Raw genomic sequence first — 15,300 nt, forward strand, 5'->3', positions numbered from 1 at the left:
ATCACAGAGCAACTCAACAGCTCCCTTTTAGGAGTTTGGAGAATGAAAACAGAGTCAACTTTCAGTTGTCCACAGGCTAATCATTTAAGCTGCACGTTAGCTCTGTAAAAAGGCCCGGGCTCGTGCCAGAGACAGGAGCGTAGCCACGTGACGCCGTGGCCTCCTGAACTCTGCTCCTGCTAACTTTGAGGTCTCCCTGTTCCACACCAGCTGTTCTTTGCTACCCGTCTTCCACGACACCACCCCTGGACCTCCTCCACTTAATTCTCCACCAACTCGTATTGACCAAATTGTCATACCTTAGAGGCAGACTGTAGGAAGGCTCATCACCTTAATTCATTCCACCACTGCAGCTGGGGTTCGCTGGGTGGAGAAGTCAGAAAGCTGTAGCCCTTTCCCCTTCCCCACCCCCAGCAACAGGCAGAAGAGGAGCTCCGGCTGGGAAATGGCAGAGAAACCCTTTCTTGGCTGCTCTCTGCCTTACCTTAGGCACAGCAACCTTTCAGGCCCAGAGACTACCTGCAAACACCTGGAAAACCCTTATCGGTCTTCAGAGAGCAAGGAAGAAGGAGAACAATAAAGCAAGGTAAAGTCCCAAGTTTACAAATCAGAACCCAACTAATAAAAAGCATCTGGAACCTTTTGGGGAAAAGGGGGGGAGGTTTATTCAGTGGGAACCATAAAGGTGCGCGAGAGGGGACCAGGACCAGCTTTATGCCAGGACGAGGGATGCCGAGTCCCCCAGCGCCGGCCATCGCCCTGCTTGGAGCCTCCCAAGCGGAGGCCCTAGGCGACGGGCAAACCTCAACTCCTGCTTCACCTGGAGTACCGAGGGCAAAATAAGCCTCCCGCAGGCCTCCAGGTTGAAGAGAGAGCCCGAACGGTATGTCACGAGCGTACGTGAAAGGATCCAAAGGAATCGTAACTCGATTCCTGCTTGGGCTGTTCAGAAAGGCGAGGCTTCGCAGCAGCCCGGCTCGTAAGCGCGGAGCTGGGTCAGCCGGGGGTGGGGGGGCTGGAGGCCCGGCCCCTCAGCCGGGAGCCGACCGGCCCCTGCGCCGCCCGGGCGCCCACCGGCACTCCTCCGCCCGTTGCCGGGCCGGGCGGCCCTGCCCGACCAGCGCTCCCCGCTTTGCCGCCTCGGGAACCCCTACACGGCTCCGCAGCGCCGGAGGGAGCCGGGGCCCGGCCCGCCTCCACGGCCCCGCGCGGTGGGGGCGCCCGCCGGCCCTCCCCGCAGGCCGCCGCCCCTTACCCAGCTCGGTGCCCGCGTTCCGGCCCGCCATGGCCCGCGCTGCCGGCGGCTCTGCCCGGGCGGGGCGGGCAGACTTCGGCCTCGCCGGTCACGCCCCGCGCGGGCAGGAAGCGGCGGCGGCGGCGGGGGGGCTCCGGTCCCCGGGGCACGGTGGGCCCCCGCCGCCATCGCGTTGGTACCGAGCCCGGCACACCGCAGCTGTCGGTAACGAGACAGCCGAGTACCCTCAGCCTCCGGAGTGAGAGCCTGAGAGACCACTGCCACTTTGTGACAGGGATCGCTGGGATATAGAATCACGGAACGGTTTGTGTTGGAAGGGACCTCAAAGAAAGATCATCTAGTCCAATCCCCCTGCCATGGGCAGGGACACCTCCCACCAGACCAGGCTGCTCAAAGCCCCATCCAGCCTGGCCTTGAACACTTCCAGGGATGGGGCATCCACAACTTCCCTGGGCAACCTGTTCGTGTCTGACCACCCTCAGAGTGAAAAATTTCTTCCTGATACCTAATCTAAATCTACCCTCACCCGGTTTGAAGCCGTTACCCCTTCCTTGTCCTATCACTACATGCCCTTGTAAAAAATCCCTCTCCACCTTTCCTGTAGGCCCCTTTCAGATGCTGGAAGGCTGCTATAAAGTCTTCCTGGAGCCTTCTCTTCCCCAACTCTCTCAGCCTGTCTTCATAGGAGAGGTGCTCCAGCCCTCTCATCATCTTTGGGGCCCTCCTCTGCTCCAACAGGTCCATGTCCTTCTTGAGGACTCCAAAGCTGGATGCAGTAGTCCAGGTGTGGTCTCACCAGAGCAGAGTAGACATCCTGATGATAGAGGCCAGGCACCTCAGTTTCTTAGTTGAAAGGAAGCCTCACGTAGAAGGTAGTATAACACATACACGAGTTCTAAACCAACCTTGTAAAGCTTTCTCTTAACACCTGCCAAAGCCTCTGACAACTTCATGGCCTTGCTTTTTGCCAGCATCGTAATGGCACAAACTCACGTACTGTTAATATTCTCATTTAGATGAAACATCTTGCAACTCAAGCACTATTTTGCTCAGTGCTAGCAAAGAAACCAGAGACTCGCAGCAGCGTCACGTAAAGCAATGAAAGGGTCATAGCTCTGAAATCCAAGGATGCTATTCCAGACTTCTCTGTGAAACGCTACACAGCCTACTTGAAACATGTCACAAAAACCCCAGGCTGCACAAAGTTTCACCATGGAGCGTCCAAGTTGCGTTCAAACATTCTTCAGCTTGTAAGATGAACAGCTTCTAGGCTGAAGTACTAGATTTGGAGCCTTCATAAGCCATAATGGATTTAATGGTAAAGCTGAAGCAAGCTGTAAAGCAGAGGGTTGCAAGTTGCTTGTTTTTAGAGTAAAATTCAAATAGATAACTGCAAAACCAATTTTGGGATAAAGTAAGCATATCCTTAATACTATTGCACTAAGAAACCACGGTTCATGGTATCATTCTGTTCCTTCCTACACCCCACTCCCCAACAGCTGAAGCTGGAAGGGACCTCTGCCAATGACCCCGTCCAAGCACCTGCTCAAGCCGGCTCAGCTACAGCAGGTTGCCTAGAACCATGTCCAGTTGGGTTTTGAGCACCTTCAATAATAGATAATTCACCTTTCCAGGCAACCTATTCCAGTGTTTGACTGCCCTTCACGAGGGAAAAGTATTTTCTTATGTTCAGACAGAATTGTCCACGATTTAACTTAAATCCCTGTTTTCACATGTTTTCCTAAGATGATAGCATTACTGTACTCTCAGGGAAAAATCCAAAAGAACAATAAGGATAAGTGTGAATATAAAAAAAATAAATATATGCATGAGTAAATATACCTCTAACTTTTCTCCTTTCCATATGGAGTGCATTACATAAACTTTTCAGCATAACATTAAAGGAAGTGACAAGTAGAAGAACGGCAATATTTTCTTTAATGAAGAAAATAGTATTTGTAACCTTGAAAGAGTAACTTTTTTATCCAGTCTGGAGGACTAAACCGAAGCTTTATACAGATTCATAGCCAACCTCCGAGATTTTCATGTACAACCAAATATTTCAGGCAGCATGTTTAATTTAGGAGTTTTCACTGCTTTTGATTTTAGAGACTCACATTTACATTCAAACTTTAAAGAATAAAAAGACACAAAGCTTATACAGATCAAGGAACTTGCCACCCTCTGTACCAACACTAAAACATTCTTTTTGCTTTCCCTCTGTCTAGTACAAACCCAAGACGCTGGAAAGGATTACGTAGTTAACTTGGTTGCTTTTCCATTCCATGAACCCAATGCTCAACAGTAAGATACGAGTTTTGAGAGGCATTTTATTTAGACAACTGAAAACAGTTAAACGTTCAGAAGCAGCGTACAATGAAACAAAACCCGAACAAAATACTTTTAGTACATAATCCCTTCTGTTCAACTAAAGCCAAATTGTCCAACTTCCAAGAAAAAAAAATAAAAGGGGTAAAAGCCATTGTACCTCTTCTCCATAATAACGAAAACACACTACAACGAGTCTAACTGAAATTGGAGAGACTGGATCTTGGCTTGCACACTTCTTTGAAAAGACAGTAGGCAGTTATGCTAGAAAGACAGCAAAACTCTACTACTTGTCTTTTCTTTTTTTTTTTTTTGTTTTTGGATACTCAGTTCTCTTACAGACAACACCTAGCCAGTTCCACCGCATTCTCATCAATTACTGCCCATCTTTGCCTTATGTAGAGAGCACACTCTGGAAGGCTGCTGTTTATCACTGTTCACTTGATTTAGTCTCATATGTCCATATGTCGCATAACAGTTGCAATAATCAGGCTTTGACTTCAGGAGTTGAGCTGTAGACTGAATCTGAGTTTTCAGAGGGAAGATCTTCTGCAATTAAATAAAAAGGGTATTATTTAACTTCACCTTAGATATAAGAACCAAAGAAACATTGCAGGGAGTGCTTAAAGACCAATTCAATTTTTTTTCCCATTTAATCTGATCCAGTTATTCTCCCCTATCTGTTCAGTCTGCACAGCTCTAGTCACTAGTCTGACACTTACCACATAGTCATTTTCAGGAAAATGCACTCAAAGATCTTTTGAGAAGAGTGAAAAATGTTATAAGGTACCTGGGGGGAAAACTACTACTTCCATACTAAAGAATGCTACCATCTTGACTGATCTTTTAACACTTAGCTGAGTTGAAGCTGGCAGGTGAATGCATTACCTATTTCCTCCTCTGCAGTTCCTGGAAGGGTGGTCCTTGCTTTTGCTGCTTCTGCATTCTCCTCTTCTGAAGAAAGAAGGGAGAAAAAACAGTCAATACCTTCAGTTCCCCCCACTCACCTTAATAAAAAACAAAAAAAAAATCTCCACTTAATTTAACGTTGAGGAGAAACAGCTGGGTAAGCAATCCATTAATGAATACTCACTTGCAGTTTTCTAGACATAGCTCTCCTCCCAAGTCTATAGAACCGAAGTACAATATAAAATAAAACTATCATCCACACTTCGTTCTAGAGAGTCTTATCTCCTTAAGATTTATAAAAGTGGTATTTCATATATCTTGCTCTTTAACATAAAAATACATCAGACTATTTGTTAAATATCCACAAAGTGTCTATATATTCAATAAGCTTACAGGCTTGAAGTTAATTGCTTAGATGACAGCTACAAAAGTAAATCCTTAAATCTAACAGACTTGAGTGGATATAGAGACCGTCAGAAGGCAGTACAGTTATTGCATGAAATTCAGATTATTTTTACCACTTACAATAGATATTACTTTAAAAGTGCCCGAGAAGCAGTCAAGTTGCACCAGGAAGAAGCGGACACTTACCAGGAACTACACACTTCCAAAGACCATAGGTTTTCCCTACTGTTGTCTGCCACAGCCTTAGTGTACCATCCTCAGAGCCACTTGCATATAACTCTCCATCAGGGCTAAATCTCACACAGTGAATTGGACCAAAGTGTCCTTTGTAAGATTCTATAAAAGAACATACCAAGAGCATTAATTTCAAATTTCAGTGAGTAACTGAAATTAATTAGTGAAAACTGATCAGAAGACAATAAAAAATACTGAGGGTGCGCTTTCTCAGCATTTAACTTCTGACGCAAAACAAAGCTTCTATTAATTGGTAAATCAGCAATCTCAAATTTACATAACATATTAATGTTTTATTAACTGCAAGAAAACAGGTGCTTATTTACTCAAGGCAAAACTACAAAGCAAGCCAGTAGCATGGAATACACATGCTCTTGTTCCTTCAACCCCTCACTCCACACACATACAATTTTAAACATGGACAGCATCAAGAGACCAACTTTAAAATACACTTTTTTTTAAATATATTTGGCCAATACTAAGACCACTACAAACATATCACATTTTTCATAAAAGCAAGTAGCTGCAACTCATTAGACATATGTAATAAATGCTATAGCATGACACGCAAGTTAACATATAGCTTGCTATTGCAGCAATTACGGAATGCCAACATTTTTTTTTTTTAATGGGTGCAAAGTGCTGTTTAATGCAGGCTTTAATTGTTCTAGAAGAATAATGTTAGGTATACTGAGACAGGAAAAAAAATGCTTAACTGATAATATACCTCTCCATCCTCTTGCACAGCATGGTATGCTAAGACCTTACGTGAGTATACAGTTTCATTTATTAGTCATTATTTCATTAATCTAACACCCATTTCAGAACTCACTTTTGATTACAGAAGACAAACATACCTAATTCTTCTCCTGTATTATAGTCATATTTATAGAGTTTAAAATCTTCACCACCTGCAACCAAACATTCTTTCGCAGGGTGAAGTGATGCAGAATTGATTGTAGCAGGTGCTTCAAATGATTTAATCTGCTCTAGACTGAGGGGAAAAAGTTTGTTAACAAAGTTCATTGAAAAAAAAAAAGTCATCCTGAGAGCAAAGAAACTGTGACTCTACTAATCACAAGTGCTTTTAAGAAAAACAGAAGACACCCACACACAGCTTCTGAAACAAGTTTTTATACTTGCAAATCACGCTCATCAAGTTAGAAACAAGTTCAGAATAAGCAAAACAAAAGGTCGCATATTCAGAACTACTTTCTGGAACACTACTTTTATGTGTGTAACCCACTTTCTTAAAACATCGTAGAGATGTACAAATGATTAGGTCTCTGAAAAGCACTGAAGTGAACCCTGGATGAAACTTATTTAACCACAATTACAATTAGCGTGAAATATGAAAATGGCACCAAACCTTTAGCATCTTATACACAGTTACGGTTCACTATTTTAGAAGAGGGTAGTTGTATCACACTCTGCCTCTGACAAGATGGCAAGCAAAGATGTCCACTAATGCCAGTTCTGACAACTTCATGATTTTGGCCTCGTACAGTCAATTTTTACCCATAAACAAGCCCATTACTCAACCTGCAAAAATTCTGTGTTTTGGACTCACGTTTCTGCACTATGAAAAGCAATAGTCTTCCCATAGGTTATCACAAGTATCTGTCCTTCTGGAACATACTCCATGCTGCTCACTGACATTGCAACATTTAGTGCCTTCACTTCGGTCATTGTACTCCGGTCCCAGAGGCTTAGGAGGAAACAAAAAGGAAAAAAAGACTCTCAGATTACTTCAGCAAATCAAACAATTTTCACCTTCCATCCATGGCAAAATCTGAATCAAAAAAGCCACCTAACAAAGAATGTGGTTTGATTCCACAGGTACTTCAGGCATTCGGTGGCTTCCTTATCTTAAAACTTTGCCTAGGTGAGAATGAAGTCATGCTTACTTTAAAATACTGCTACTTTTGAAGCTTAATGCAACAACGTTAAACAGTACACATGCTATTTAACTACTCCAGGATTCTCTTAGAGATTAAAAACCTTGTTACAAGTCTCCTGGGCAATACAGCTTTCTAGAAGTAAGGCTTAAAGATTCCATTCTGCCTTTTTACCTCACAAGGCAAAGAGGTACTAATGCCAATTTATACAAAGAACAGAGATTCATTTAAGATAATATAGTCTCCTACCCAGAGGCGCAAGAGCTATCTAAATGGAAATGAAATGAAATTGTTTTGCTATGACATGGTAAGAAACTTTGTTCATTAGCTGACAGATGCATTTCTATTTCTACAATTCAGAGAAAAATAAAGACAACCAGGCTCTTGCCTATCTTGAACACTTGGAAACTGAAAAGAACTGGAGCTGAAAGGAAACTGCACCAGCGACTTCACCCTCCCATCCTTCTTTCCACAAAGCAGAAAAGACCATTCTATGTCTCTCTCCTTTGCGCCATAAATATAAGAATGGTGAGACAGCTAGGCGTGAGATGACACTGGTCATATCAGCCAGAAAGCTGAGGAAGCAGTAAGGCACATCTTTTCTGGACAACTTAGTCTGAGGGAGGGTCTTTATGAATTCATCACCCCAGCAGGTTTCAGTACATCTCATACCAATTTGGCATAAAGTAAGCAAAACACTTAACTGTAACTGGATGAGCCATCTTATAAAAACACTAAAGCCTACTCAATTTATCAGCATGGCAGAGAAAGAGGTCTCTGTCTATCAATAGTGCACTGTTTCCAGACACTCTTCCCAGAGAAGACAGCGGCCTATGCCTTCTGCATCTTTTAAGGCTGAAAGGCAGAAGACAAAGCAGCAATACCTCAGCACAATCAGTACTGACATCTATAAATTCATCTTCCCTAGGATTATGAAAAGCATAAATTTATTCTACTATGCATTTCTCAAAGACCACCTCTTCCTAGCAGAGACGACACATTTATGGGGTAAATTAGAATTATAACAAAAGTTACATCTCTAACAGCAGAAAAGAACTGTACTGGGCATGCAGCTATAATAATCTATCATCAAATAACCTGTGTTACTTATATCCTTTACCAACAAAACATAACTATCTTCTCACATAGACTACGACAATACATAAAAGTAAACTTCTTGGAAAACTGAAAGTTACTTTTTCTTACCGGACAGTTTTATCATCAGCTGAAAGAATCTGTTTGTCATCACTGCTCCATAAAGCCTTTTTAATGCCAGAAGTATGTCCACTGACAACATCAGGTTCTTAAAATAAAGCCAAATATTTTAATACATCTAAGAAAAATGAAAATATCATGCAGCAGTCTAGGAGCTTTCTTAAGCTATATGTATTTCCATTTACTAGAAACCATAAAATTACTTCAAGCACTTATGACTTATTTGTAGATCTTATTCCAGGAACAGGATAAATGTAAACTGAATATCTGATTGCCTAAATAAAAAAAAGCTTCCGTAGATCTTATTTCAGAAACAGGATAAATGTAAACTGGGTATCTGATTGCGTAAATAAAAAAAGCTTCACTAATTTAACATCAAGGTTCTCTAGCTTCATACCAATCATCAGTAGCTCAGTATCAACATGAATTTAAACATACTTAAGTATGTGGAGTCTTTTTTCTTTCAGATGACTAAATTTTAATTATTAGATCTAATTCTAGTGAGTCTACATTTAACTGAAACGTGCTACCTTTGAAGTCCATTATAGATAAACTTTAATTCACTTGTAAAAGTGTAAACTTAAAACATACAGATCATCTTACTATAACAAAAGGCTATAGACACTACATTTGTAAAACAATCCACAACTTAATCTTTTGTGATTCATAGCAGAAATCAGCTCTTAATTTCATAACTTTTGTTTAATTCCAAAAAGCAAGAATCAGTTCTAAAACCAGACTCACCTGCTTCTGGCTTGCTCAAGTCATAGATACGCAACAGTTTATCTTGTCCACCTGTTAACAGATAATTGCTATCCTGAAACAGAAGTTATAAAGGGTCAACTCTTTTGAATCAAAATACCAGCCTTCACCTGTGAGTCTTAAAATAACAGTTCTTTCTCTCAGACAGCCTCTAACTCACTTATTACATTTAAGTTATGATCTTAAAAACTAGAAGCAGTATACTAGATTATTTGCCTGTTAAGATACACACACAAAACGCAGAAGAGTAACTAAGCGCAAAACATACTCAAGAGCTTCCCTGGTGAAAAAGGTATAAAGGTTTTTCATACCTGTGTAAAATCCACACTTTTGACAATGTGTTTGTGAGCCAATGTGATTAGTTCATCGCCTGACACAGCATCCCACACTTTGCTAAACAGCAAGAAAAAACATTTCTGTTTTAGTAGCAGCAGGACAAATCAACCTGAACAGTCAGATTAGTTTGTAAGCAATCTTTCCAGACACCATTATAATATTTCATCATAAATGATACATTCTTAAAAGTTATGACCCAGTTAGTCAATGAGAATACTTTCTATGCTTTTAATTAAGCTTTTTTTGGTACTAACCCACCATTTTCCTTTATCCTCTTCTTCAGAATAATGTAGACTAATCAGCATTTTAGTTTTAAGACAAGTTCTTCTCTGGAACTAAATAAAGATTGCTCTCTACTAACAAGATTCAACTTGCCAAATATTAATATACGCTGCAAACAGCACAAACAAACAACAAAAAACATCAAAGAAATAATTCACTAGAATTTTCACAAGTTTTCATGTAATAAGAACAGAATAACTGGTAGAACCAAAATAAAAAAAAAAATATCACTCTTTCAACTCTGGTATAACTACAGTGCCAGAGATCAGGGCTGGTTATAAATGTTATTCTAGCAAACCGGTATGGTAATTAAGTATATTTATCAAGAAGCAAGCATAGTTGTTCACTGGGAGGGAATTAACTGTAGCTGCTTTCAAGAACCCAAAAGTCTTAGTTTTAACTTGGTTAACCATAAATAAGCTAACAATTACTAAAGAAAAACAAATGAATCAGTAATTAACTACAGCTACATGTCACCTAAGAGCACTATAAACTTCAAAGACAGTTAATCACTTACGCTGTAAAATCTGCTGCTGCTGTAGCTGCTTTAGTGGCATCTGTATTCAAAGTAGCACCCCAAACAGCACCTTTATGACCTAGAAACGTGCCAATCCAGTCTCCTGTGTCGCCCTGACGCAGCATAGGCTTACCATCTTCACAAAAACAAAACCAATATTCAGGTAACATGATAAAAAAAGGAAGCTGTTTTACAAAAAGATCGCCTTGCACCAGCATGTGGAAATGCCACATAATGTATGAAGCTATTCTTTGTAAGAGTTTTGCTGAAGAGCTTACATATGCAGCTGTACTTGGCACATGCATCTAAAACTGTACAGACATTAAAATACCGCTCCAAATGAAATAAAAGTTTTCTTTCCATTTGTGTTAAGGTAGAAGGGAGATAAAAAGGAGCACTTCACCTAGGTTTTATTTTTACTCAGGTTTTTTTTCAGGCAGAACAGGGGTTTGTGTTTTTGGTTTTGTTTTTTCCTTTACTTTGGAACAATATTTTCAGGCCAACAGCACTCAGAAATAATAATTCTTGTGCTTGTAATGAGATGTGTTTCAAACACATACAAAGATGCTGTAAAGACTAAACAGAAAGCTTTTCCTGTGATTATTTTTTCTGGGAGGCTATCAAAAAGTTGTTCACACAAGAAGATGTAGAGTTGAACAGGAAGCACTCCAAGGCAGAAAGCAATGTCCTTTTCAACGTATGAATACATACATAAGACTAACATATACACGTATACGTACTTCAAACTGGAAGAGGATAGATGGAGATTAGATATTAGGAAGAAATTCTTTACTGTGAGGCTGGTGAGACACTGGAACAGGCTGTCCAGAGAACTTGTGGAGGCTCTGTCCCTGGAAGTGTTGAAGGCCTGGCTGTCTGGGGCTTTGAGCAACCTGGTCTAGTGGAAGGTGTCCCTGCCCATGGCAGGGGGTTGGACTAGATGATTTTTAAGGTCCTTTCCAATCTAAACCATTCTATGAGTCTATGTATGAAGGGGAAATGCTATTCACATAAGGAGGAGTGAGTTCTCATGGGAAAGGAGGTGGACATCATCATTCTACGTCCAGCAAAGCAGCTGCCCTGGTTAAACGGGAGCTCCTTTAAAAATAGACAGCACATGTGCACAGACAATACAAACGGGCCGTCTTAAAAATAAGTCTTTTCGAGGCTTCCTCCCCCGTCCCCAGTTTAGATCCAAACCGGTCAAACACGGGCTATGAAACACCCCCCACCCCCACCCCAGGCTAACCCACTCATTAAACACCACGAAAATCAGCTGCCCGCTCCCTTTTTTTTCATTCGGTAACACCGTCAGACGGTGTGGCCCTCCGCGTACCAGCGTTTCGCTGGCCGAACAGGGCTCCCCAGCACAGTCCCCCCCCCACCCCCCGTCCCTCCCCCCCCAGCAACACCCCCCTCACGCAGGCGCGGCGCTGCGCGGCCTGACGAGCCGCGGGGCGGAGGCGCGGCGCGGCCCACCCCCTGCTCCCCACCCGGACCCCCCCGCTCCCCCGAGGCCGAGGGCACCTCCACTGGGCAGGCTAACCCGAGGGGGACGGTGAGACCGGCCGCCCCCCGCCGCCGCTCACCCTTGCAGGCGCTGATGAGGAAGTAGCCGTAGGGGGTGACGCCGCTGAAGGCCAGGTCCACCACGGGCCGCGTGTGCCCAGAGCACGTCAGCGGGGTTTGCCTCATGGCCATGGCGGCGGCGGGGAGCAGGGGGTGGCGGCGGCGGGACGCGCACGGAGCCTGTGAAGGGACACGAGTCCCCTCCGGCCGGGCAGGAAACGACGATCGCGGCGGCGGAGGAAATGACGGAACGGAAACGCTTCGGAGCGGAAGCTACGTCCAGCCGGCGGGTGCGCGGCCGGAAGCGCTGTCAGGCGCAGGCGCCAGGGCGGTGTGGGGTTGTGGGGAGCTGTGGCGGCGGGGTCTCTTCGCTGCCGCAGCAGCACCGAGAGGCGATGGGGGCTCCGCTGCCTGACTGAGCGCCTGGCCCTGAGTCCTCAGCCCGCCCTGCGCCCGATGAACTCCTCCTAATGGCCTCTGCCACCGCGGCGTTTCTCCGCGGAGGGGACAACCGCGCTCTCTCTTCCCTCGTCCCGGTTCCTGAAGGAATGATGCTTTCCTGGCCCGAGGGTAGGGCCCAGGGCTCCTCAGCGTGCCTGGATTTTGACGAGGCAGTTGCTGCAAGCCCCAGCCTTGTACTTGCTTTTCAATAGTTGGGGTCTCGCATAAATGCAGGGCAGTGCTGTCATGGCGCTGCGCAGCTCTTCACGAGTTCTTTGTTCCCTCGTGGTGCTCCTCTGCTCTCTTCGGGCGCCTAAACCACCAGCAAACGAAGCACCGCGTTTTCTCTAGAGCTAGTTTCCCTCGCGGCTCACTGCAGCATCTGATGAGCCTTTTCCAGCTGGGGAGGTGGTGGGAAGATGGACTTAAGGGGATGTAAGGACCTAGGGCTACATAGCAAAGCTCACCTGGGTTTGCATAAGAGACGGGAGCCACGCTGATAGTTGTGTCCAGACTGGTTCTCAGAAGCATCTAAAGATGGCATTTGCAGATGCCGTAGATGCAGCCGTATGTAGAATTACGTCTCCTAGTTAGCAGTGCTGCTTGGGTTTGCATTTGAAAACCCTCTTCTGATAACTTATGTTATAAAGTTTTTGAGTGAAAAAAAACAAACCCTAGTCAGTAAAGGTAAAAACTTAGCATTAAATTTAAGTTACCTGCTTAAAATTCAGTATTGAGGAATGGAAAGAAGGGAAAGATTGTATTTAGGGAAGTTTAATGATTTCATAGCTTTTGTTTGATTTTGTGTTCTGTTAAATTGGAGCATGATTTTCCACCTGCATAAAGCAAGAATATGTCATCCACTTAGGAAGACACAAAATCTGTAACAGGCAGACAATGGCAAAAATATTTCTAGTTTGCCAGTAGGTAGCTGAAAATCAGAAAAGGAGAACAATCGTCAAGATGTGAAACCTATAAAATCTAGACTATGTTAAAAATCCCACTAGGCCCACCAAAACTGTGGAGTAGTATTATGAATTAAGTTTTTCATGTGCTGCAGGAACGTGGAAAAGTCTAGTAAGGGATGTGTCGGGTGTCACTAAAGCCAGATCCTTCAAAAGGGACTACTGTGGGACCTGTGCAGACGTTAGGGATTGTGCTGCTAACAGCTCTGTTTCATCCTGAGGAAAATAATTGTGCTGGGTAGAAACCTGTGGATTGATTGTTATCAGCTACTGCCCAGTTTTACAAAAGTTACAAATCTGCTGGTAGGTGGACTTAGTATAAGCATGTAGACGATTACGTGAGCACTGATCCCATGCGGTGCCTGTGTCTGATGCCAGCAGTGGGTACTTGATTGATTCCCAGTTAGAGCCTGGCACTTCCCTGCTGGCGCCAGCCACAGCCTCTCTGGCTTCATTTCCCACCTGGTAGCTCTCCTGGACGATACCAGACAGTCACTTCCAGAAACTAACTTATTTTTGCTTTCAGCTCTGAACATGTTTCCATTCCTATGTACAGTAATAGTACAGCCACATGGCTGGACAAGAAGTATAGGAATTAGGCCTCTAGAGTCTAGGTTTAACAGTGATACAGAAGGATACGACTTCTTAAATTGCAATTCTGCAAAGCAGGGGGGACCTTTATTATCTTCGGGAAACATGATTAAAGGCATAAAGAAATAATACTGAAAGTAAAGCTATCTGCATTTTTTCTTAAATCAAGTCTTTAATGCCAAGACAGAACATAATAATTGAAAGTCTCTGAAGTTTGTCCCTAACTTAGGATATATCCTGCATAATTCAGTCAGACAGTTTGTTTAACAGAAAAAGAATACAAAAAAAATCTCGGACATTTTTCCTTCTACATTCTGGGCTACATTCTGCATCTCTAGCCCAACTCCGATTAGAAATTTCTAACGCAGCATTTCAGAAACTGAGTATGGGGAGGGGAAATACTACCATGCACGTTTATGTGGATATTTATAAATATATAAATAATATCATATATATGGATAACATGTATAAATATATAATTAGAAATATATATAAATTTATATTTATAAATACTACTATACAAGCACATTTGCGGTTGGGGAAGGAGAAAAACTTTGCTGCGGAGCCACTACAAGTGGAGTGAGAAGTTTTTTCTTGAGGAAGTGTTTCAACCAGAAGCAAAAAGACGAGAAGGGAAGGGGCCAAGTACACACAGAGCAGGAGCACAAGAGGATGCTGAACTGATGGGGCATTGTCAGCGAGCTCTTGCTGAGGAGCAGCATCCTAATGCAGTGATTTCTATCAGTTGCGCTTCCTCTGCTTGTGTTCAGAGCTGCTGTTTTCCTCTGTTGGAGCCTGACAGCCTTTGGCTGACTGCAACTCCCCTGGCATTTCCTCCGCCATTGCCCTCCTCTTAGGTCCCTAGTAGCATCTCCATTTATTCCCCACAGTTTGAGAAGCTCTGATTTTAGAAATACACTAGTTCTGTGAACTCAGGCTAGACTACTTTTAGTACAGAGATTGTTAGAGAAGCTGGGAACTGTGAAACAGGCCTCAGTTTTTCAAGCAAGTCTGGAGAGGGTACAAGAAAAAGAAGGAAAGATGGGAAAAAACACTTAAAAGTGAAAGCCTAGCAAGTGTATAATAAAAATACCGAGGTTTTTTTTTGTTTAAGCCAAGGTAGTTATATATCCAACTCCAATAACATTACAAAAAAAAGAATTGTAATTAAAACATTGTTATTCAAAGTTTCATATTTATCTATTTATTATAATCAAAATAACTGTCTTGTAGTGTTAAATAAATATTTGTCAACCCCAACTTGTGAGGAAGTACCCACAAGTACTTGTAATCATACAGAGTAATTCACCCCATTACTGCATAGAATGACAAGTATGCCAATCATAGGTTATAAGGCACCTGGGCAAGACTCTCTTTTACTTAACATTTATAATTCAAAGTGTCTGCTTGATTGAACAACATCTTTCCGCAGCTAATGATTGAATTTTCTCATAAATTGTTGCTGAAGATGAATAAAGCTATCCTAGTGAAAGGTCATGATTCTAGTGCTTTGATTAAAATAAATCAAGCAGAGATTGAATTAAGTGGAGGGTGTTTGGTATACCTATTTACATTTCCAAAGACGACGTCCTT

The 15,300-nt window shown here is 42.9% G+C and overlaps 2 protein-coding genes across 2 annotated transcripts in view; both read right to left on the reverse strand.

Annotated features, from left to right (window-relative positions):
- Positions 1 to 1,393, reverse strand: part of DERA (deoxyribose-phosphate aldolase) — a 56,157-nt gene extending 54,764 nt beyond the window's left edge. Inside the window, exon 1 of the mRNA XM_063358673.1 lies at positions 1,256 to 1,393. Coding sequence (XP_063214743.1) covers positions 1,256 to 1,286 — 31 coding nt within the window. The 5' untranslated portion in view covers positions 1,287 to 1,393. The remainder of the gene's footprint in view (positions 1 to 1,255) is intronic.
- A 1,782-nt stretch (positions 1,394 to 3,175) lies between these two features.
- STRAP (serine/threonine kinase receptor associated protein) lies at positions 3,176 to 11,968 on the reverse strand. The gene is made up of 10 exons (XM_063358701.1): positions 11,731 to 11,968; positions 10,142 to 10,277; positions 9,318 to 9,399; positions 8,989 to 9,061; positions 8,236 to 8,332; positions 6,702 to 6,839; positions 5,989 to 6,125; positions 5,084 to 5,233; positions 4,472 to 4,537; positions 3,176 to 4,132 (listed from the first exon to the last, which is right to left on the reverse strand). The coding sequence occupies exons 1-10, from the start codon at positions 11,840 to 11,842 to the stop codon at positions 4,071 to 4,073; spliced, it is 1,053 nt and encodes a 350-aa protein (XP_063214771.1). The 5' UTR covers positions 11,843 to 11,968; the 3' UTR covers positions 3,176 to 4,070.
- Between the last annotated feature and the right edge of the window lie 3,332 nt (positions 11,969 to 15,300).

The sequence above is a fragment of the Chroicocephalus ridibundus genome, chromosome 1, assembly GCF_963924245.1.
Source record: "Chroicocephalus ridibundus chromosome 1, bChrRid1.1, whole genome shotgun sequence".
NCBI lineage: Eukaryota > Metazoa > Chordata > Aves > Charadriiformes > Laridae > Chroicocephalus > Chroicocephalus ridibundus.

Excerpts from the sequence above, each read along its gene's own strand:
- STRAP (XM_063358701.1), bottom strand. The coding sequence starts at position 11,842 with ATGGCCATGAGGCAAACCCCGCTGACGTGCTCTGGGCACACGCGGCCC. Across the intron at positions 9,400-10,141 it reads GCAGCAGCAGATTTTACAGC|CAAAGTGTGGGATGCTGTGT; the intron begins GTAAGTGATTAA and ends CTTGCTGTTTAG. Across the intron at positions 6,840-8,235 it reads GCTGATGATAAAACTGTCCG|CCTCTGGGACCGGAGTACAA; the intron begins GTAAGAAAAAGT and ends TTTCCTCCTAAG.